The sequence below is a fragment of the Rhamphochromis sp. 'chilingali' genome, assembly GCF_963969265.1.
Source record: "Rhamphochromis sp. 'chilingali' genome assembly, chromosome: 16".
Lineage (NCBI taxonomy): Eukaryota > Metazoa > Chordata > Actinopteri > Cichliformes > Cichlidae > Rhamphochromis > Rhamphochromis sp. 'chilingali'.
Genome location: NC_137943.1, coordinates 26,949,489 through 26,973,411, shown reverse-complemented (window position 1 = coordinate 26,973,411; position 23,923 = coordinate 26,949,489). Strand labels below are relative to the sequence as shown.

Here is a 23,923-nt window from a genome sequence, read left to right as displayed (position 1 = left end):
TCCCAAAACATTCAGAGTGGAAAATCTCTACAGCTGTTTGATAGTTTAACTTGCACATATTCCTGTTTAGTGCAATAACTCTGTCATCACAAAGCTTTCTTCTACATCAGGCAAAAATGCAATGGAGCAGTTCACATCTGTAACCAAGTACCTGTAAAGCAAAAATCTTTGAACAGCAAATGTTGACATGCAGGCATGCTAAGGAGATGAATATTTTGGTTTTACTAACTTGTTAGTGTTAATGTCAGCATCATGTTATAGCTTTCTAGAGCTGCTAGCAAGGGGGAAGACTTTAAGCTGTGTCCTAAATCCATACCACAGTTTAAATCCATGTAGGATTTTAACATGTTGTGTGCCCACGCTGGAACACTACCAACATAACACACCGTCCCATCAGTACACAAGCGAGAAACCCTAGAGTTTTATTGCTGCTGTGGGTGGATATTTAAATATGATTGATGAGGATGAGGATTTTCTTTTGGCCATGGCACAGTATACTAAGTAAATATGTACATGCATGCATTTGGTTTGTACACATCAGGCCTGTGGAAGTGGGACAAAACACTTTGTTTCTATATTGGAAAGTCAACTGGAAGTTCACTTGCTGCTAGTTGAAGGTGAAGCTGTCGGTCATTTGATCCACTGTACAAAGCAGAGACACCCATCTGAGACAGTTTCTAACTTGAAGGTGTAGCGCTACCTTCCTCTGCTTCCTTGAGACTGATAGGTGCTTATCACATCATGAAAGGTGACAGAGTATGATCCGTAGTCCGTTAATCATCCAGAGGTAATTTCAGATGCAGATGACCTTGACTTTCTCTTTCAGTGGCACGCACACGCTACTCTGAGAATTTTAATCCGTGATGTTGCACTTCCAGCGTTTGAGGGTTACTTTTTTCATGCTCTGTTTGAAAAGCTTTAAAAGAGAAGAGATGGAGACGGCGAGAAAGAAGGAGATTTGGTGATATCCCCGATAGAGCTATTGATTTGTTGAGAGGACCTGCTTCACACCTGCCGAAAATAACTGAGAAGTTTAATCAATGCTGTAGAACCTAATCAAAAGAAGTGAGGTGTACCAGCAGGCTGTGGTTACCCACTCAGAGCGTTTTATAGGTGTGGGTATGTGCTTCTTTTCAAGCAGCAAGTGTCTGTACCTCGTGAATCCATGCTTGTTTGTGCTTCAGTAATTGCAGCTGGTGTATATCAAATATTTTTTGTTAAAAAAAAAGAGAACCTGAGATTGGTTTCTTTCATTTGCAAACAAGACTGACATCTTGGAAAATTTCTGTTTACTCAAGGTGTCATGTCATCTGGCAGGGAGGCAGGCTGCAGCTGAACTCAATTACAGCCTTCCATACAGGCAGGAGGAACACAAAGGCAGCATCAGAATAGCGTGATGGGAAAGACAGACAGGATGTTTGCCAAGTTTCTATCACTTTCTCTGATATTTCCAAGAGTTTCTGTGAAAGAACATAAAATCAATGTCTCAAACCAAATCAGCTCTCCAAATATGTGCTGTCAAAGAAGGTTAAATTGAAATTTGATGGTTGTGTGGCCACAACTTGTGTTTGTGTGTCCTTGGCTTTTTAAAATGAGATTTCTACAATATATTTAATCCTTCTCTCATAAAGGAATGTGACACCTTGGCAAGACAGGATTTCATTCAAGTAACAGTTTGAGATCGCCTTTAAGCAAACTCTTTGAAAGGAGACAACTTTATTTACATCGGTATTTTCTGAAGGTAGTTAACACTGACCAGGCTGTCATCATATGGACTGATCTATTGTATCTCATCAGCATGTATGTACACAGTGTGGTCATTGTGTTAAATTAAACTTTTTTATTAAAATAAATAACACCTTAACAATATGAATGGTAAGTTAAAAAAAAAATCTTATAACATTTTATTTCAGAATATCTTTGTATTTATTTTACCCTCTTCGGCTTTGATGGCAGCATCATATGATTCGAACCTGATCATCCATAATGTCTTTGAATGGTGTTAAAATGCATCAAAGAAGATCTTTTTGAGTTGTCTGTATGTAAAAAGATTAACATAGCTCCAGATTCTGAAAGAAGCCAGTGCAGAATTGCCTTAAACCTGTATTGCCCCCAAAGGCCAGCAGGGGGCGACTTCTTTGGCTGCAAAAATCTGATGATTAGAAGTCTGTGGGAAAATCATGGTAGAGGATAAACGGACTGATTCTTAAATAATTACATTTTCTACTCTACTTGAGCACTTTATACAGCATTCCTCACCCATCAATGATCACATTCACACAAACATTTTTTGTACAAGTGATTTTATCTATCATTCACACACACTCACAGACTAATCTTAACCTTTAACACCTTGCACAACAGGACTTCACTAACCAGTGTGTGATGTCACAATGTCCATCTTTAATATACAGTTTATGGATGTCAGCAATGCTTAGCTTTCATAGACTTAAGTAGGTTTAAGTTCAGGTGACTAGAGAAAAAATCCACAAATGTTTGCTCTATATAGCTTTTTTTTTTTTTTTTTTTAGCATTTAAATTTTTTTTATTTATTTATCATATTGCAGTCTTAAAGAGAAAGGTCAGATTCTCCATACTTTATTTTGCTGACAGCTGCCATCGATTGGTCCGCTGTTAGAGGGTTTGGCTGCAGCCATTTCTGTTTAGTGACTTTCTTCCCTGTAGCAAAGCATTTCAAATACCTAAACTCTTCAGCCACGTCCATCTCTGTGATTTTGTATGAATCAAATGCAACAAAGAAGCAACCTCATTCCAAAAATATTCCTTATTCACCGATCTCTTGGCAATGTGTAATAATGAAAGAAAATGTAAAAATGGCAAGCTCTTCATCCATTGATGTTCATGAATACCACTATTTTGGAGTTACATGATAAATTTATGAGGTGCCATCAAAAATTTCCACCACTGCACCTATAAAGAGCAAAAACCTCATTTAAATTCAGCCTTTTTCTTTGAAGTCCTCCCTTTCAGCAGCCATACACTGCTCTCGCCACATTTGCACGACTCCCTGGAAGTGCCATTCTGATCACTTGCTGGTGCACGTTAGCAATATCACTGTCAAAGGAGCCACCCTTTAACTTGCATTTCAAATTGGATAAGCACACAAAGTTGCATTCATCCAAAAGTGGTGAGTAGCACACTGGTGCTCCACAATCACTTTTATTAAATTCCCTGTGTTGGAGCAAAAACTGTTCCATAAGAAGCACAAACTGTAATGGGATCAACAGTACATACAGCTGTTGACTCTAAATGAGAAAAGTTTTGGTAACTGATGGTTAGCTTGAAAACCTTTTATTTTTTTATTTTCTGATTCCATCCGTCCATCCTCTTTCACAATCCTGTACAGGGTCACAGTTAGGCTGCACCCTATCCCAGCTGTCATTGGGTGAGAGGTGGGTTACGCCCTGGACAGGCTGCCAATATATTACTGGGCTAATACAGAGAGACAGATGGCCGCACTCACACCTATACGGCCAATTTAAAATCACCAGTTAACCTGAAGCGCATGCCTCTGGGCTGTCGGGGGAAGCCAGGGTATCCATAACAAACACATGGACGAGCTAGAACATGGAAACTCTGCCTAGAAAAGCCACAGGTTGTTTTTGATTGTGTTTTCTGTTTTGGCTATCTGTTTTACTGGTAATAATATGATTCTGTTGTTTCTTTCTCTAGACTGTTTAAATAAAGAGTAACTTGTGCAGCCCTGTAATAAATTCTAATAACACAGAACTACAGTAAAAAGGCTAATAGAGAATGGTAAATGGTAAATGGCCTGTATTTATATAGCGCTTTACTAGTCCCTAAGGACCCCAAAGCGCTTTACATATCCAGTCATCCACCCATTCACACACTCAGAAAAAAGAAGGCTTAATAAAACAGTAAGACTTTATGAATATTATGGGAATATTGATGATTAAAAATAAGGTAATCAAACACACTAATGACCTCACACAGTGATAGTCCACTGGCTCAGTGGTTATCCTCATCCCTTCATGACCTCGTTCGAGCTCATCAGTCACCTGTGTGCATGCTGTGTGGTATTTGCATGTTCTCGCTGACAGCAGCGGACCTGTAATTTTCCTGCTGTGTAACAGACTCTTAAGGTATCCTGAGGTAGCCTTGAGTCCTTGTGTTACCTCAAACGGCATCTGTTTGCTGGAATTTCACGACAACAACAAAAAGCTAAGATACAAATGGAAAAATGACAAAAATCTAATTTGGCTCACTTCTCAATATTTCAGGATTTAATTTAGAAACTTTCACAACTTCAGCACTGATTACTGCTCTTGGAGGTAATTGATCAATTTTCTTCAATGCCACAGTTTTGCAGTCATGTGAAATCAGCACTTGAAAAAAAAAGTGCAAGTTTGACTTTATCTACCCACCAGAGAAAACAACAAAAATGTTCTCACATAAGTTTTTGTAATTATAAAAGAAAAACAAATCAAACAGAGCTGCGAGCTTAAAAACAAACTATTTTCTCTCAGCATTACTGATATAGCCGTACAATAAGTGTGTGTCTGTCTTACATAATTAAGTCCACTCCAAGAAACTGCCTAATAAACAACACCCAGTAAAAATACTGGGAGAGAAAACAACCACAATGGTGATTTAAGTTTTTAACTATTTGCTACATTTTTATCGTTGCTGTGAATTTGATTTTATGAGTCAATCCTTGACTCTGGCTCTAGTCTGTTCTCAAAGCAAAAAAGAGCTAAATAACATCTGCATCATGCAGCGAGGTGAAATGAAACTTGGCAGCAGTGTGGCTGCATCCCCAAAGACTTATTACAGTCAGAGGACACACTTGAAAAATTAAATTATTCTACATTTTCCTGACACTCCTTACAAAAGGCGGCGCTGACCCAAAGAGCCCACTGGGAGAACGACTACACTGGAAAATGTCAAATCTGTGGCAAATGGAAGGAGCTGTCACAACAGCACAGCAAGATTATCTAGACTTGCATGATTTTCATTTCAATAATTCTTTCCACAAATCGATCTTGTTTCCGTAATGTAACGACCTGCTCCTGCAACTTCTGTTCTTGTTTTCTCACACTGCAATAACTTCACAACAACCTGATCGCATTCCCACAAAAATATCTTATCCTCACAAGATTAAAATGTGCTATCTTTGGAACGGCGATCGTGTTCCAGCAGGACTTGCTGTAAGAACAACATATGGATGTTGTTCTTACAAGATAACATGTTCCCAGAGGTTAATTTTGATCTGACAAGATCACTGATTTTCACACTGATTTTCTCCCAACATGACTTCTTCTCCACATTATACTGCACTTGATACTCTCTTTGTACGACTCAGTATCCTGCTTCCAGAAAAGAGCTTGTTGATTTGAGTCAGAGAAACTTTTTTTTTTCATGCATCTCCCCATAGTGTGCTTCCTCTGAAGTATTTTGATGTTGCAAACAAACGTAAAAAGATTTTCTAGTTTATTGCCCTTGTTTCAGCTTCTTCCCACAGTTAATTTAAAAATTATAAGCTCCCAAAAATATAACAGTAGGGCTGATGGATATTTCAACACAAATTGCATCTATAAATGTCATGTCGTGAAAGAAATAAATATAGCCTTAACTTTTTACCTTCCCAACTGTTACCAACCTGCCCTCTATGTAAATTGAACCCTTAACTCTATGGTGGCAGTACTTTTACTGTGTTTTAATGTTATTTGAGTAAAGGCACACAAGTATAATCAGGAATTTGTACTGAAAATATACAAATGCAAAAAAATTCTACTACATTTAAGTACATCTGATTATGTATTAGTAGAAGAAAAACCACCAATATAAAATATCTGTTGATAAATGCCATCTGTCAACAAGTTCATTAGGGGTTAAAATGTTATAGTTTTTTTTTTTTATATATAGTTTGTCACTGATTGGCTTAATATGGAAAAGTTAGGATTATACTCGAGCAGTATGAATGTGCATGTGGGCACACATGAACACCCCAGAAGTATATCTATTTTTATGCTGCTGTGTCGTCGGCTTGTATTCTGCTGCTTGAAAACTTATTGCCAGCATGACTTTTGCCATTTTTCTTTGCTTTAAAAATTTATGTGACTTTATTTGGATGACAAGGCAGACCCAGGAAAGTATCAGCACTGGCTAGCTGGCTTGGTTAGCAAGGTGCACCTGTGTGTCTCGGTACAACTGAACACTAAATAAGATCAAACGGTACAAACCCTCTCACTGAGTAATTGTGCTCATGAATGAACCTCTAATGCAATTTAAATGTGTAATTTATTAACTATAAAAGAAAGTTTACAGGATGGATAGGAGTGGAAATGAGTACATGAGGGGGACAGCTCAGACTGAGCGTTTGGAGAAGTTAGAGAGGAAAGGCGGAGATGTTTTGGACATGTGCAGAGGAGGGATGGCGGGTGTAATGAAGTTGGAGCTGCCAGACAGGAGGGGAAGAGGAAGACCCAGAGAAAGTTTATGGATGCAGAGGATTTGTGTGACAGAAGATGCTAGGGATAGGGAAGGAAGGAGATAATCTGCTGTGGTGACTCCTAAATGGGTTTAAAAGTAGAAAAAAGATAAACACTGTGCTGCTGTGTTGAAAGGGGTGGTGGTGGGGTGGTAAAGCTTTTTTTTTTTTTTTTTTTTTTTTTTTTTTAAATGGGAGTGTATGGGGTCTGTCTCAATTTTTAAGCAGTTGTACGTACAGTGAGGGAAATAATTATTTGAATGTAAAGAGCGAGGACTCTGTGTGGACAGTGGGGGAATCCCCTGTTGAATTTGTATTGAACAGTCTCTAATTGTTATAATAGTTTCATTATAGCAGAGAGAGAGAAAGAATATTAACCAAAAATCCACAAAAAAATACATTACATAAAAGATATAAGTCGCTTTGCATGTCATTGAGTGAAATAACTCAACCGGAATTCCCAGATTGGCTGTGTGTCATACAATTAGTCAATTACAGATACTCTTACTGATTGCAGCTTATTTTGTGTATAAAGCACACGTCCTCACAATGATTTTTTCCCCCTCCACCATCATGGGAAAGACCAAAGAGCTGTCAAAGGACATCAAGAAGCAGACCGTTGACCTGCACAAGGGTGGAATGGACTACAAGACCACCAGCAAGAAGCTTGGTGAGAAAATGACAAATATTGGTGTGATTATTTGGAAATGAAACAAATAAAAATGACCACCAATTGCCCTCAGTCTGGAGCTCCATGCAAGTTCTTGCCTCATGGGGTTAGAATGATCATGAGAAAGGTGGCGGATCAGCCCCAAACTGGGAGGTAACACACAATGCAGGGTCCACAAGGTCCCTCTGCTCAAGAAGGAACATGTACAGGATGATCTTAAATTTGCCAGAGACTGCTGTGGTCAGATGAAACCAAAATCACACCACCCCCACACTTAAGCACGGAGGAGGAAACATGCTTTGCAGCTGTTTTTCTATTAAGGGTTCAAAATCCTGAACAAGAGCCTCCTTCTCTCAGCCAGAACACTGAAGATGACTCACAGATGGGTCTTCAAGCATAAGAATGACCCAAAACCAAGGTAACAAAAGAGTGGCAGAAGAAAAATGTACCTCACTGTGCACTGACATCCACACGCTTCTTAGACCATTGTGATATGGAAAGCAAACCACAAGTGAATTAACACATATGAGATCCTTAAATGATTGAAAGCATGCCCAGTTACCCATCGCTTTGGTTAACCTTCTAAGATCCACCGTTAATGAAACAAATGGACTTTAAACATCTTTCTAATACTGTAGGGTCTTTACAATATAAAGTATCTTTAGGTGGCTGTGACTGTGAATTTATATTAGTAAAACTGAACCAAAATGATATGAATGGAATTGAATTAACATTGACTTTGTCATTATTTTAGTTTAAACTGGGCCACCCTCAGCTCCAGGGCCCATCAGCTGCAGTCCAGCTGTAGGCCCACGAGCACATTTGACCTGTATTGCCAGTTCAAAGGTAACAGCTGTGCTTTGGGTTCACAGAGCAAGCTAAATAAAAAAAGGAAGATAAATCCTCACATTAAAATCCCAGATTAGATTTTTCCAGTTCCAAATTCTCTCAGCGGTGCACTGTGTTATCATTCTGCCTCTTTCTGCCTGACTTATGATTCAATTTTAACTTTGTTCGTCTCGGCACTGGTGAAATCACATGTTGATTTTTACAATTTACCAGTTTAGAACTTTTTGAATTTCAAGGACTACTGGAGTATAGTGTCTGATCAGATCAGTGTGCCTCAAAGGTAAACAACACACAGTATTGGTATCAGATAACTCTTTTGTTAAAAAATAAAGATGAAGATTGGCATTCTGTTAATAACACACAGAATATAAATAGTTGTCTATATGTATTTTACTCTGATTTTGTACAGTAATGATTACTTGTTCTATTGGTTCCTACACCTATACTTTGACTTGTATGAATTCAGAAGAGGAAACCAGAGAAAGAGATGAGAAAAATGAAAAATCAGTGAATATGACTGACAGCACTTTTTTCTGTAGATTAGATATAATTCAGGACAACATCATACCACCAAGTTCATGAAAGTATAAATATTTCATAGAAAAGTTACTTATAAACGCTTTGCATAATGTTCCCTTTCCTTCTCATTTTGGTTAGCTTCAGTGATGTAGCTGAGGTAAAAAGCATCCCAAAACACAGATCAAACATGTGTGAAAGTGTAATTGTGCAGACAGTTCTGAACATGAGCAGAAATCTTGCTGAAAAATATCTGATCTATTAAGTCCAGCAGTAAATTTAAATAAATGGATTTTTCATTGACTGCATAGTTATATCAGGTTAAGCTTGATATTAGCCAGACATTTTAAGCTGTTACGTTTGGCTCTCAGTCTTCAAAAGAAGACTAAAAAATGCCTTTATTTGTCTTGAGGGCGATCGTGGCTCAAGAGTTGGGAGTTCGCCTTGTAATCGGAAGGTTGCCGGTTTGAGCCCCGGCTTGGACAGTCTCGGTCGTTGTGTCCTTGGGCAAGACACTTCACCTGGTGGTGGTGGTCAGAGGTGGCGCCAGTGTCTGGCCTCTGTCAGTGTGCCCCAGGGTGGCTGTGACTACAATGTAGTTTGCCATCACCAGTGTGTGAATGGGTGGATGACTGGTTGTGTAAAGCGCTTTGGGGTCCTTAGGGACGAGTAAAGCGCTATACAAATAAAGGCCATTTACCATTTGACTCTAATATGATAATAATAATCATAATAATAATGCCAGACTACCTGGGAGCCTCACTGCATTATGTTTCAAACAGTTAAATGAGATGTTGCAAGAAAGGGATATTAAATAAAAACAAAAACAACTCTTCTCTGGTTGGAAAAGCACTCATGTCTTAACTCAAACAGTGTACGCCATCCAGTACACTTATTTGAACAAATTTCAGGCAACAGTAAGTGACATATAGTTAGATTCACACTTTACCTATGGCAGTAACATTGTTTAAACACAGCACTGTTTAAAAGTCTTGAGTTTTCCAGGCTTCTTGAAGGACATTCAAAGCTCTTCTTTGGATGCTGGCTACTTTCTGTTATGTTCTCCATCAAAATGATCTCACACTGCTTCAACAATTTTGAGATCTGGGCTCCTGGGAAGCCAATCCATGACTAATGAAGTTTCATTTAGTGTTTTTCTATCCAGCTTTACTTTTATTGGCAGTGTGTCTCGGTGTTTCATTGTCATGTTGAAAAACCAAAACATTGTCAATCAGAAGACTTTCAGATTGGATGAAAATCTAACGATGCTCTTCTACTTTCAGAATTCCATCAATTTTGACAAGATCTCCAAAACTATTGGCTGAAACGCAGCCACACCCATGACAGAGCCTTCCCTTTGTTTTACAAATGGCTGTATACACTGATGAACCTCCTGACATCCTCTGTATACTTTAACAATAATGTGAACTAAAAACTCCATGAGACCCGATGCCACTGCCACTCTCCCACTGAGACCATTTCTGATGAGGCTTCAATGGACACTATATGTCAACAGGAGGGCCAGATACATTTCTCTGGTCCTGTGTCAGGTCTTTACCTTTTCTCCTCAAGGACATGCCAATCAAATACTGTTTATCTGCAGTAGATAATTTTTTTAAGCCTGTCACTTCTTCTTTTATCCCCCACGTGTACACACTGTACACCATACTGAGGCAGAAATGCAATTTGAAATTGATTCTTTCACTAAGCGGCTTAATTAAAAAACAAAAACCGCAAAAAAACCAAGAAACATTCCTCTGAAAAGGATCAGATGGACTGGACTAAAAATGAGTGAAAAAACAGCCCATGTTCCAAAAAAAAAAAAAAAAAAAAACAACTTTGGAAGACCATCGGAATGTCTGGAAAAATCCAAGACCACTTTGAAAAACGAGTCTGGCTCTTTGGAAGCAAATTATGAAGAAATGAGGGGCGGTACTGCATAACCTTAAAGTCCGTCTCTGCCTACACTCAACACACAGCACCCTCTGTTATTATTGTTTCCCTCGTCCTCATGTTCCTGATGTTGTAAAACGCCAGGGCCAGGGCGTCAGCGGCGGTCACGTGCCGCACACGGGGCGGGGCTACGCGTCTCAGCCGGCCAGTAGCAACGCAGCGTCGTTGCAGGTCCCAGCAGCTCCATGGGAGGAAAAAAAAACAGAGAGGAGACGAATAACGGTACACTCCAACATTTATGGAGCCGATCCCCGCATACCACCGCACTGCACCCGCATCTGCTCCTGTGATGAGCACGTGAGGAAACGTGCTTGCAGACGGAGGTGGTGAGCGCGTTTAGGGGCTGAAGAAAACAGGCGGTCCACCATTGTCTGCGTGGAAATAAGAATGGCCTGGATGTGGAAGGTAAGAGGGGGTTTCTCTTACTCATATGCTGCTGTCATTAAAGGAAGAAACGCACATCAGGAGGCTGAGACGTGGCCGGCTTTCCGCCAGTGTGCATTTTAGCAGATGTGCGCTGAAACGTGATCCGGGCAGCTGCATTTGGCAGTGGTGATGCTCGGCGGAGGTAATTAACCCTCCTCTGCTTCCTGTCTGCTGGGCTTTTTTGTGTGTGTTTTGGGGGGGCCTTGTGCAAATATGATGGAAGCAGATTCCTGTGTTTGAGTTTAGTTTTCAACCCATGTTTGTGTTTATTTAACAAACAAGCAAATAAATAAATAAATGGCAGCATCAGCAGGCCAGCCAGCTGTGCACACAACATCCTTCCTGACATGTCCAGGTGTTCACATCACGTGAGCTGAGGGAAAGTTAACAAATCTCTGACGTCCTTCACAGGAAGCAGATTTCACTTCGTTTGAAACTTCTTTAATGGGACTACACACTGATTTCTCTTAATAAAGGATGACAGTAGCAGGTATTGTCTTTATGATTTAAATAACTTCTTCGTGAAATGTAGGAATATCATGAAAAATATCGACCACCGCTTTCCAGAGTTCTACACATAGTCTAGTGGTTCAAACTGCAGGGCATGGACAGTCTGCTGAAAATATACAGTGAAATTAAGATAAATGATTAATGATGTAAAGGAATTAGTAAAAAACTGTAACGTGTGGAGAAATAACATTTTTTCAACTTCTGAAGTGGTGTATACCTGAGAAAGTTGGGAACCACAACATAGTGTCTGAAATCTGCTCAGCAGGTTAAAGCTTGCTTAGCTGACAGTGAAAATTTAGGGATTATGAGTTTCAGAAGCAAAGAGTGTTTTAAAATGTTGCTTAATGAATCTAACTAAACTAAACTAATTGGACTGTTTTGTTTTCCCAAGTTATAATTTAGGCTTGAATTGTGAAGGTAGTGATAGTATGGGCAGCTTTTTTCCTGTCAAGCCAACAGATATTTAGTTAAAATGGTTATTGCTGAACTCTTAAAGATATTTTCAAAGTATCTGTCTATCATTCATTTTCTTGTCCGATTCAGGGCCGTGAGGATGGTCAACCTTTTGCCCCATGACAGCCGAACAGGTCTCTGGACCACTGTTGGGCTTAATTTAGACCTCTGTTGATTCCATGGAGAGCTTATGATGTAGCCTTTGCAAATGGCCAATGCCGCTCCCAGCCATAATAACTGCATGGACGTCATCAAAGCGGTGTGTAGTTAAATTTTTAGTGAAGTTTGTGTCATGTTACAGTGTAGGATTTAAAAAAGCTTTGTGATTATGACATACCTACACTGTTGATTCAACTAGGGATTTATCACTTACATCACCACGGACTGCCATTTGGCTTTTTCTACCTTTAAAACCCGGAGAGCAGCCAAATGGCTTTTAGCTAAGCTTTAGCTTCAGCCAAGTGGAAGCTAAATTGGCTAGTCATTCATATGTATATTAGGTTGTTAGCTGGGAATTCTGGAGGGAGGGGAGTGGGGGTGTGTGGATGAGGGGGTGGGGGAGCTGCTAAAAGCTGTGAACTTCCTTTTGTGTTTCATCTTGATGCATTCTCAATCATCCAGGGAAATAAATCTCCAAAAGTCACCAACTTGGAGTGTTTCAGTTTGCCGTCTTAGGGAGAAATCAACACACATGGGTGTAGGTCCTTTGTTGCTGAGATTTATTGATAAAAACAGTACAAAAAACCAACCATTTGTACACATATTTACAAATAATAATAAAAAGTGAGTGAGTACATTTCAACATTATACCAGTGGTCTGATTGATGCCACAATGGAGCAAATCGAGCAAAGACTGATAAGTTCGCTGCAATTTCCAGTGTGTGGGGATCATTGGTCACCAACTGCATCACGTGCTACAACCCTGGTCTACATATCACCGTTGATGAACAGCTTTTCCCATCAAAGACTCGGTGCTGTTTCCTGCAGTATATTGCAAGTAAACCTGACAAGTTTGGGATCAAGTTTTGGGTGGCTTGCGACCTAAAATCCAAGTACATTTGCAATGTCTTCCCATATCTTGGCAAGGACCCCAATCGTCCCACTGGGGAGAGACTTTCTGAAAATGTAGTAATGAGGCTGATGGAACCATTCCTAGACAAGGGTAGAAATGTTACCACGGACAATTTTTTCACATCGCTTTCACTCGTGCAAAAACTTCTTAGACTGAAAACCACCATCCTCGGCACAGTCAACAAGATTCGCAGGGAAATTCCTCAATCCACTAGTGGATTGGCTAGTCATTCATATGTAAATGTGGTGGAGCTTGCAAGAGAGTTGGCTCACTCTCATGTAGCCAACTCTACAAGGCAAGAAAAGAACAGTTGCTGAAAATGTTGAAATGTACTCACTCACTTTTTATTATTATTTGTAAATATGTGTACAAATGGTTGGTTTTTTGTACTGTTTTTATCAATAAATCTCAGCAACAAAGGACCTACACCCATGTGTGTTGATTTCTCCCTAAGATGGCAAACTGAAACACTCCAAGTTGGTGACTTTTGGAGATTTATTTCCCTGGATGATTGAGAATGCATCAAGATGAAACACAAAAGGAAGTTCACAGCTTTTAGCAGCTCCCCCACCCCCTCATCCACACACCCCCACTCCCCTCCCTCCAGAATTCCCAGCTAACAACCTAATTTACATATGAATGACTAGCCAATTTAGCTTCCACTTGGCTGAAGCTAAAGCCTAGCTAAAAGCCTACCAGCCATTTGGCTGGTGGTGGGTTTTAAAGGTAGAAAGGTAGAAGCCTGGGACTCCTAGTGTTAAAGCTATGTGTCATAATAGATTTCGTGTAACCACAGACCCTTCTGAAACCGACATGGTAACCCACGGTGTAACCTGAAATGTAGCCACGTCATGGTGATACAAGGACACTGACAGGCCTGGTATCTGTATCCTGCTACTTTGACGGATTCATTTAAATCGATCAGAAGATAATGGACTGCTCAAGGAAAGAAGTCTGAAAGTCCATCCATCCATCCATCCATCCATCCAACCATCCAACCATTATATCACTTAAGACCAAAAAAAAGCAAAAATCTTTAAAACTGTGAAGCAAGAATGAGTGTGTTTGTCAGGACTGAAGCAATTGAAGTTGATTTTGACGTTACATATTCACTGGCCACTTTATTAGGTGCACCTTGCTAGTACTGGGTTGGACCCCTTTAATCTTCAGAACTGCCTTATTTCTTTGTGGCACAGATTTAACAAGGGGCTTGTAACATTCCTCTGAGATTTTGTTCCATATTTGATGTGTTAGCATCACACATCTATGATGCAAATTTCCCATTTCACCGCATCTCAAAGGTGCTGGATTGAGCTCTAACTGAGACCAAGAAGGCCATTTGAGTGCAGTGAACTAATTTTAATGTTCAAGAAACCAGTTTGGAGGATGATGGTACAGTGTGATCATAAATTAATGGACATGGTGAAAAACAATATTCAGGTATATTGTCAGACTTTAAAAAATGCTCAGTTGGTAATAAAGGGCCCAAAGTGTACCAAGAACATATCCCCTCCAACATTACAACAGCATAGGCCTGAGCTGTTGATTCAAGGCAGGGTGGATCCACTCTTTGCTGATGTTTACACTAAATTCTGACCCAGTCAACCTAATATTGCAAAAGAAATTGACGCTTATCAGACCAGGGAACATTTTTAAAGTCTTGTTTTTTCTTAGCCAATGTGAATTGTACTCTTAGTTTTCTGTTCTTAGCTGATAGTAGTGGAATGTGGTGTGGTGTTCTGCTGCTGTAGCCCATCTCCTTTAAGGTTTGAGATGCTCATCTGCATAACTTAGTTGCAATGAGTGGTTATTTGAGTAGCTAGTGGTGTCCTATCAGCTCAAAGTGTTTGGCCATACTCTGACTCTGACATCAAACAGGCATTTTGATCAGTCACTCAGTGGATATTTTTAATTTTTTTTCCAGACCATTCTCTGTAAACTCATGATTGTGTGGTAAAATCCCAGCAGATCAACAGTTGATTAAATACTCAGCAGCCTGTTAAGCACCAACACCCAACCCATCACTTAAATGATCTGTCTTCCACATTTTGATACTGGTTTGAACTTCAGCAGGAAATCTTACCTGAATGGATTGAGTTGCGATCATGTGATTGGCTGGTTAGACATTTGTGTTATTGAGCAGTTGAATGGGGTACCCAACAATAGGCGTGAATGAGTTTTGTGTTGTAACTTGTGTGCTTAAAGCTTAATACGGTAACTTCTTAGTCTGTTGTGCTCGATCGTGAGGTTTTTGATGCTGTAAGAGTAGTTGAACATATTGCGTTGTGCCTTCTAAGAGGATTTTACATGTTCATTTCCCTTTCTCTTAAAAAAAGCATACACAAAATCAGTTCATCACCATTAACATAATGTGTTTTTGCCACGTTTAATATATTATCCTTTTTTATTTTTTTGCTATAGTTGAAAGATGACTGACAGTATCCAAACACCCACGACCTCCTCTTCAGCTTCATCAAGAAACAATATGTCACTTCAAAAACTTTACTGTCACACCCGCATCTGCTCTGTTAGGCTGTTTTTGTTATGGGAGACAGCAGTTAATTTCACACTAGATTTGACACTGTAATATCAAAAACGGGGAAAAAAGAAAATATAATTACACGGTACAAGTTTCAGAGTGACTGAACGAAATGTAAACGAGAAGTGGACGCAAGTAAATGAGCTGTAACTTTAAATTAAATGATACCAGTGTCCTTGTTTCTTATTAGCTCCGTATTATTCTGATGTAGATAGTGGCTATGAGGTACATAAATCCAAACCCACCTAATACAAATGTTTGTGTCTTTAATACTTCAATCATATAATAAATTTTCTTTTTTTCTGATATACATACGCTGCTATAGTGATCATACAAAACATGGCAAGTTTAAATAGTGAGATTAGTCTGTCTACAAGTACTAAGTATATGCACTTGTAAGTACTAAGTAAATAATGTATCTACACAATAGTAAATGTCCTTAACATTATCAAATGAGACGCATACTCTGGCTGTGAGTGCAGAAACGTTCTGATTGTGAATCGATCCAATCAGAATGAAGTTAGTGTAAATATAGAGACGGTAAAAGTTTGCTTGAGGCAGGATGCACTAAGTGTGTAGACCAAGGCTCAGTATGGCATGCTAAGGTAAGTAAAGGGGAAACTGTCAAACATGCAGAACTATTCTAGCAGAATCCAAGAATAAATATAGAGCTGGGAATAAACAGAAACGATTCCCATTAAAGGAGCTATTAGTTGAGGACCTCCAGCATCACATTGACTTTATCATATCATTTATATACTCTCTGCACGAGTTTTAAGGTAAATGTCAACAATTTACTGTCATATGTTCTTGTAATATGTTTAAATGTTGATTTGTCCAGTAGCTGTATAGCGTTTTCATGGATTTCTTGGATGTCTGTGCATATTGTTTTCTTTTTACATTCTTAAATAGGCAATAAAGGATGGATAGATGATGTAATTTAAGTGCTGCAAAAATGAAACTGCAAAATGAAAAAAACCGCTCGGATAGGTATGATTTAAACCATGAGAGTACTTTGCCTTTAAGGCCAACTACATGTTCAAGTCTTGAAAGGAGAATATCATGGTCGACCGTATCAAAAGCAGAGGACAAGTCTAAAAGAACTAAAACCACAGGGCGCCCTGTATCAACAGTTACGAGGAGATCGTTAAAAACTCTCAGTAAAGCTGTCTCAGTACTGTGGTGAGGTTTAAAACCAGATTGGAATTTTTCATTGATTCCATTTGCCTCTAAGAAAGATTGCAATTGCTTGAGAACAATTTTCTCTAAGACTTTAGCCATAAAAGGGAGTTTCGATACCGGCCTATAGTTTGAGAGGACATTAGGATCAAGATTACTTTTCTTGATTACAGGTTGGATAACTGCATGTTTGAACACAGCAGGGACGCAGCCTGATAGTAGTGATGAATTCATTATAAGTAAAATCCAGGGTCCTACAATATTCAGGGCGTTTTTGATAATGCGAGAAGGGAGCACATCATGACGGGAATTGGAATTTTTCGTTTGAGCTATTATTTCCTTAAGGGTCGGAAAGGAAACAAATTCAAACTGTTCTAGTACCGACGAGGGTTCGGATGTTAAAGATGTGTCCTCAATGGGTAGATATGTGGATCTTAGTGCTATAGTTTTATCTGAAAAATAGTTTAGGAATTTTTCACATAAAGCTTGGGAGGTCTCGGTCTGAGTGGAGAGTGGATTTATTAACGAATTAAAAATGCCAAAAAGGACCTGCGGCTTATGACTATTAGTCGCAATGATCTCCGAAAGGAAGGAGGCTTTTGCAGTTTTAACAGCCTTCTGATATTTCTTCAGACAATTGTGGAGAATGTCAAAGGAGATCTGGAGTTTGTCTTTCTTCCATCTCCTCTCCGCTTGGCGGCATTCACGTCGGAGGGTACGAGTATAGTCATTCATCCACGGTTGACGGAATGGTTTAAGGCGTTTGGTCTTTAAGGGAGCTACAGTGTCTAAAATAGAAGTACAGGTGGCGATGAAGGAGTTAGCGAGATCATTAACCGGTGTAGCTGTATCCCAGTTAATTTCGCAGAAGGCAGTGTTGGTCAGAGCCATAGAAAACTGAGCAATAGTCTCTGAGTTAATCATGCGTATATTTTGCACAGGACCCTCACGTTTCAGCTCCATATTGCACACATTGACATTAAACAAAACCGGGAAATGGTCCGATATCCCAGGATTATAAATGTCCGTAATGCAAATGTCCAAACCGTAGGATAGTACCAAATCAAGCGTGTGGCCTTTAATATGGGTTGGTTTACTGACCCACTGAGTAAGGTTAAAAGAGTCTATAAGAGCAAGAAAGTCCTTGACCAGTGGGTCCAACTCACAACAGACATGAATATTGAAATCACCAGTAATGAGAGTACAGTCATAATTAACCAAGAGGTTTCCTAAAAAGTCAGCGAACTCATGAATAAAATCCTTATTGACTTTTGGTGGGCGATATACCACCGCACAGAGGATCGGGGAGGAGCAGTTCAACTCAAGTAACTGCACCTCAAAGCTAGAAAATATGGCTGGGGGAAGCTGTCGCACACGGAACTTGTTTTTAAAAGCCGTGACTAGCCCTCCCCCTCTGCCCGAAGTCCTAGGAGTACTGACAAAAGTACATTCTGGTGGAAGAAATTCCGATAGGGAGACAGACTCACCAGGTCGGATCCAGGTTTCTGTCAGGAATAGAAAGTCTCGCTCGGAGGAGAGAAAAAAATCATTCAGAACGAAAGACTTGTTCGCCAGCGATCTAATGTTCAGCACAGCCATCTTGATCGTAGTCATCTCATCGCTATTTGGAGCACGCCTCAGCGGACGTAGGTTGCTGTGGTTCACGCCACCACCACGCGCCCGTATCCAGCTTCTAGTGGGTTGGTGGACGATTGGTAGTTCCGAATTAGCGAGTTGTCGGATCCATCGATGGCGGGGTAATCTGATGGTGTGCTGGTCATGGAGAGAGGATAGGGGTTGGAGGATATCCGAAATGGCGTAGTAGTTGGTTACACCATGTAGTTTCAAATAAGTTTTGATGCGAATCCGGATGCCGCTCCGTTTTCCCCGTCGTCTGGGCCGTTTCTTGGCAGGGGGGAAAAAAGGCAGGCAATAAATGCCAGTAGTCGTGTCTATGGGAGACGGAATGTCGCTTCCCAATTTCAAAAGTGGATATGCTGGTTGATGTTTCAAAGGTCGGAGATGTTTCAGAGGTCGGAGATCCAGCAGCGTTTGACGGTCATAAACAATTAATGTGGTTCCATCCAGAAAACATAAGGAAAATAAAACAGCTAACAACAAAAGGAACTCGGAGGAGCGGAGACGGCTTGCCGTACACACTGGCGCCATCTTGCAGACCTCACGTGAGGTCTGCAAAACTAAAGTTACATATTTCAGGAATATTATGATTTTTTTTCTCCATACACCAGTTTTTCCATCATCTCTTTATTATTTATTATTTTATTTTCAAGGTTTACTGCCAACTAAAATTTTAACCACTAACTAATATTAGGTAAACAAATGACTCCATGAATTAAAGCCAGATGTGGAGGTCTGACATGTTAGCAGATATCAGGTTATTGCAGCATCATGTATGCTGCTGAATTTTAAAAGGAAGCTGTTAAGGTTATTTTCGTGGCCCAGGGAAACACTGACAAGATTGTTTTTCATTTGTGAAGTGCTTTTATCAGAGTGTACATTATCTTGGTCACCATTTGTAAACTTATTGGGTAATTCTGGTTTATTGCATCCTAGAGGATTTTCCATTATTGTGACTATTGTGGGTCTCTGGGTCATACTAGCTCAGCACTCTCAACCCCTATTTTAAAGATCTGGGAAATGAAGAGTATCATTAAACTGCATCTGAGTAAACTCAGAAATTACACGCATTGAATTGCTTTTTTTGCTAGCTGCGTTAGAAATCTCCCTCTGGGAATGCTTGTAGACTGATTGACCTAACTGTCCAAATAGTCACTGTTTAGTGTGTGTTTGTGCTGGAGTAAGAGTAGCAATTATATCAGCACACAAAATGACTGTTTTCTTGTTGTGATAGGTGATTTCAGAGGAGCTGAAACACTAATTTGTTCTTACAGCTCCACACCTTGGATTGCTCTCACACATGAACGCATGAAGCTTTTCCATGTCAGGAACAAACAGGTCCCAGTCAGTGCAGCAAGTTTTCCTCCAAAATCAGAGATTTTCTTTCAGAGCAGTTGTTGTCTTTCACAATTTCTTTGCTTCTGCATCCATCCTCCATGGACTCATCACTTTCTTCATAATGTTCCATCAATTTTCTCCCATTTATCTGGGTCCAGGTCGAGAGAGCAACAGTCTAAACAGAGACACACATATCTTCATTTCCCCAGCAGAGATGTTATCACTCCAGCGTGTCTCAGGTCTATTCCAGGGCCTCCTTCTGGTAGAAGTGAAAAACCTAACCTAGGGAATGCCCAGAAGGCATCCTAGTCACCTCAACCACCTCAACTGGTTCCCTTCGATGTGGAGGAGTAGCTGCTCTTCTCTGAACTCCTCATGAATGACTGAGCTCCAGCCATTCGCCAAAGGAGAGCATTGCCACCCTTTGGAAGAAGCTCATTTGCAGTCCTTGTACCCACGATCTCATCCTTTTGGTCACAACCTAAAGCTTGTGACCATAGGTGAAGGTTATTTTATGTGTTTGACCAATATGCTTTCAGATGTATTGGCTCAACAAGGGACAAAGACTGAAAATGACATAAACAAGAATAAATGTATTTTTAGATAGACATTTTAATGTGTTTGTCCCAGTTTTATCATAGTGATTATGTAAATATACACAAACACATTGTTTTATTCACAGTTTCCTACCAAGTAGGGTCTGAAAAAAGAAATGTGACATGCAGAGTTCCCCCTTTGTCATCTTTTGTTTTAATTGGAGTGAGCTCGTCCGTGAAGAGCTGTGCTTAAGCTGGGAAAGGCTGTCGCTGTTGTCCTCTGTGCTAACAGTTCAGAATAAGCCCTCTATCACATCACATCAAAAGACAACTATTCTGCTTTCATTGCTAACTACATATGGCAGAACAGGGCCAGAGCAGCAAATTCGCCCGACGGGGTGATGTGGGTGCACACCAACCAAAACACACAAGCCGAAATTTTAGATTAATTAATGCGTGCACACACAGACAGACCGTCGTTAGTGGGTGTAGAGCGGTGCTTTTACAACTATGGGGAATGCAGCCAGTGTCCCATTTCTTAAGAGTTTCAGGGATGAATGGCACTTCTCTGAGTCCCTCTTGTCCCATGTGATTATGTTGCTATAGAAAGGGAGCTGATAAAACGTGTCCCGTCACAGTTTTAGAGAAAGCACGGGGTACTGGCAGGATGTTGAATGAAGCAGATACTGTAGTTTGTATTCAAACTGTTATCAAATCCCTGCTCAGATTCCCTCTTGTACCATTCTTCCCTTTATCTGTTTTACTTCTTGAGTGTGAAGTTTACAGGAGAAGTCTCAGAATCCACTGTTTTATAGTTGCCTGGTCGCACAGGGAGACAAAAACTTTTTAGTCCTAAAGTAGAATAGATCAATTACTTACAGTTAAATAGGTTCTTACGCATTAAGGGTGTGTGGAACTGTGACACGTTCTTAACTACTTCAGCAGAAGTTTAGTTGAAGTTTGCTGAATCCGAATTCGGATACACCCTGAACCCAAAACCATAACTGTTTAGTTTTTGTCTGAAAAGTAAAAATCGAGCTATCCAATTAATGCTTAAAATCAGGGAGGTTTTAGGATTTAAACTCACTGGACATTTACTTAGTTACATCTTGGATTATACAGTTGCTGCAAATTTCCCTGCTGCACATCCATCATGTTAATCTGCTGTTCCACACATCCCAAAGGTGTAGTTCTATTGGATTGAGATCTGGGGACTGGGTACAGGACAATGAGTACAGTGAACTCATTGTCCTGTAAAAAACAAAACAAAACGGTTTTAGATTATTTAAGCTTTGTGACGTGGTGCATTATCCTGCTGGAAGCAGCAATGACAACACTGTGGTCAGAAAGCAATAATACTCAGGTAGGTTGTAGCCAGAGGATTAGTAAGGAGGAGGTGAGGGCAGCTATCAAGATAATGAAGACTATCAGGTGGTTTGTCCAGATGGCATAGCTATAAAGGTATGATGATGTCTTGGACAGAGGGCAGTGGACATTTTTGGTGAGCCGATGCAAACTGTAACCTCAGTTTTATGTTCTTGGCCGCTGTAGTCTTCGGCTGCTGTACCCCATATGCTTCAGGATTCGAAATGTTGCACGTACCTGGGTTGTAATGAGTGGTTGAGTTACTGTTGCCTTCCTGTCAGCTCGAAGCAGTCTGGCCATTCCCCTCTGATCTCAGACATCAGAAAACTGTCACTTACTGGATATTTTGTGGGAGAGTAAACTCAACCTGTGTGGCACCAGCACCAATGCTACTTGAAAAGTCACTAAAGATGACCTTTCTTCCCCATTTTAAAGCTGGTTTTGAACTTCAACATACTGACTACATGCTGAAATGTACTGAATTACTGCAATGCAACTGATTAGATATTTGTGTTACCCAAACAAAGAGGCTTGTGAGTTTATACCTCTTTTTGTGTTTTCATTTGTTTAATTTGCATTTGTGAAAAGTTTTAAAATAATAGGTAGTAATAGCTAGGAGCTAGGGTTGGGTGATACCCCGCTAAAAAGTTGGACACCTTGCAGCCTCAAAATGAATGAATGAACAGGTCAGGATGCCATGCTTTTAATTGAGCATTGCAGCGTGCTAACCAAGCTTGCTAGTGGCAGCTGATAACTTTTCTCGACATTCTCGTCTAAATGTGGTCGTTTCTGGCGGTGGCTAGTACAACACTGACGCTTAAAAATCAAAAATCAAAACCAGTGGGTGAAGCTACTCTAGCTATATGTCTTTTTTACAGAGCATGCCAGTAACCTTGTTCATATTGTCACATTGTCATCATTGTTTGTTGACACAGCAGCCCTGTTAGAAATATTGATTCTAACTTATTTCAAGAGCCACTGCAAAAGGAGCAAATTCAGCCACGCATGAAGACATTTCATATTGTAACATCATTGCAGGAACGTGAAGGGTTCAGTAAAAAATGGTGCAGCTATGTTCCATAATATTTTAGAAATAAAACGTGAGGAGAAATCAGATTTCACCCAAACTTTAGCTGAGTCCTTTTCCTGACTCAAAGACCTCAAAGAAAGTCTTTGTCTTTTGCTCTGCTGTTGCAGTCTATCCTCTGAACCCTTTTGAGCCAACAGAGTACCATTTAAGCGTGTGGCTGCTTTATTATGGTAATGTAACCTACATCTGTTGTGCACATACACACACTGCTGCAGAAGCTAGTACAAGGTTAGCTTATCCACAGTAGTAACCAAGGGCGATCACCTCCCTCCAGATCTGGCGTTAATCCACAGTGCAGCGGTCATAGTAGTGACCTCTCACTTACACAAGGGATCTTATCAGCATCTGGGAAAGACTTCTGATTTTGCCTTACTCCTTCTCATTGGTTGTGTTGTTCAGCCAGTCTCTAATCCTGTTGTGTTTAATCATGTGCTGCTCTGCCAGTTCAGGCTGCTTGAGCTCTTCCGATACGAGTTGAGCTGCCAGCACTGGCCATCCTTTTTTTTTTTTTCTCTAGTCCCTTTACTGGACTAAACACAAAGAAACGACACACAGTTTAATGAAAGAGGTGATATGGCAGCCTACAAATTAAGTCCCGCTATAATTGCAGTCACGGTCAGCAGCATAAAATTACACGTCGCTCACAAAGAACCTCTGGGCCATAACCCCTATTATTACTGTACATGCGTTCACGGTGGAGCTGTAATGTCAAGGTTGAAGTTTTAAACTTTAATTACCCCGAAACAAGGGGACAGAGTGACAATTCATGCAGAAAATATTTGAGTGCAGTTATTAATCTGCCATTGTTTTTCTTTAATCATTACAGTCGACTGCACTCTTATAGCTGTATTTTCATCTGAAAAGTTTAGGTTGCTTCAGTTTTTGACTGAATAGAAATCCTAACTTTCAGAAACACCGGAGTTATTCTCAGGGGTTTGGCTTAAATCTCAATAAAAAAAAAAACCCCCAAACGTCCATATGGTCCCTTGATTTGGGGAAAATACCTAAAAACTGTTGGTACCAAACTTGGCAATGTTTTTCTTCAGTAATCAAGTGCTTCTGTTTTTAAAGTTATTGCTCCAGTCATTTACCATTGCACACATTTAAGAGTCAGCAGAAGCAGTTGTAGCGGGGAAATGTGAGGCAGCTGGCTGCATCTGGATTTAGCACCTCCTCCTCTGTTTTTCTTTGAATGCATATCAAATTAGCTGTGTGGCAAGCATTTTACCAGTGTGTCACATAGCTACATAGATAAGTAACAGCACATGCTGAACACAAACACGTTCAGGACCTCTCGGACAGCAGGTCTGTGGGGCT

General features: G+C 40.1%; 1 protein-coding gene across 1 annotated transcript in view; it reads left to right on the top strand.

The window, feature by feature from the left end:
- The first annotated feature begins 10,416 nt into the window (after positions 1–10,416).
- The window catches only part of st6galnac3 (ST6 (alpha-N-acetyl-neuraminyl-2,3-beta-galactosyl-1,3)-N-acetylgalactosaminide alpha-2,6-sialyltransferase 3), a 108,100-nt gene continuing 94,593 nt past the window's right edge, over positions 10,417–23,923 (top strand). The window contains exon 1 of the mRNA XM_080861470.1: positions 10,417–10,865. Within this exon, the coding sequence (XP_080717596.1) occupies positions 10,848–10,865 (18 nt within the window). The 5' untranslated portion in view covers positions 10,417–10,847. The remainder of the gene's footprint in view (positions 10,866–23,923) is intronic.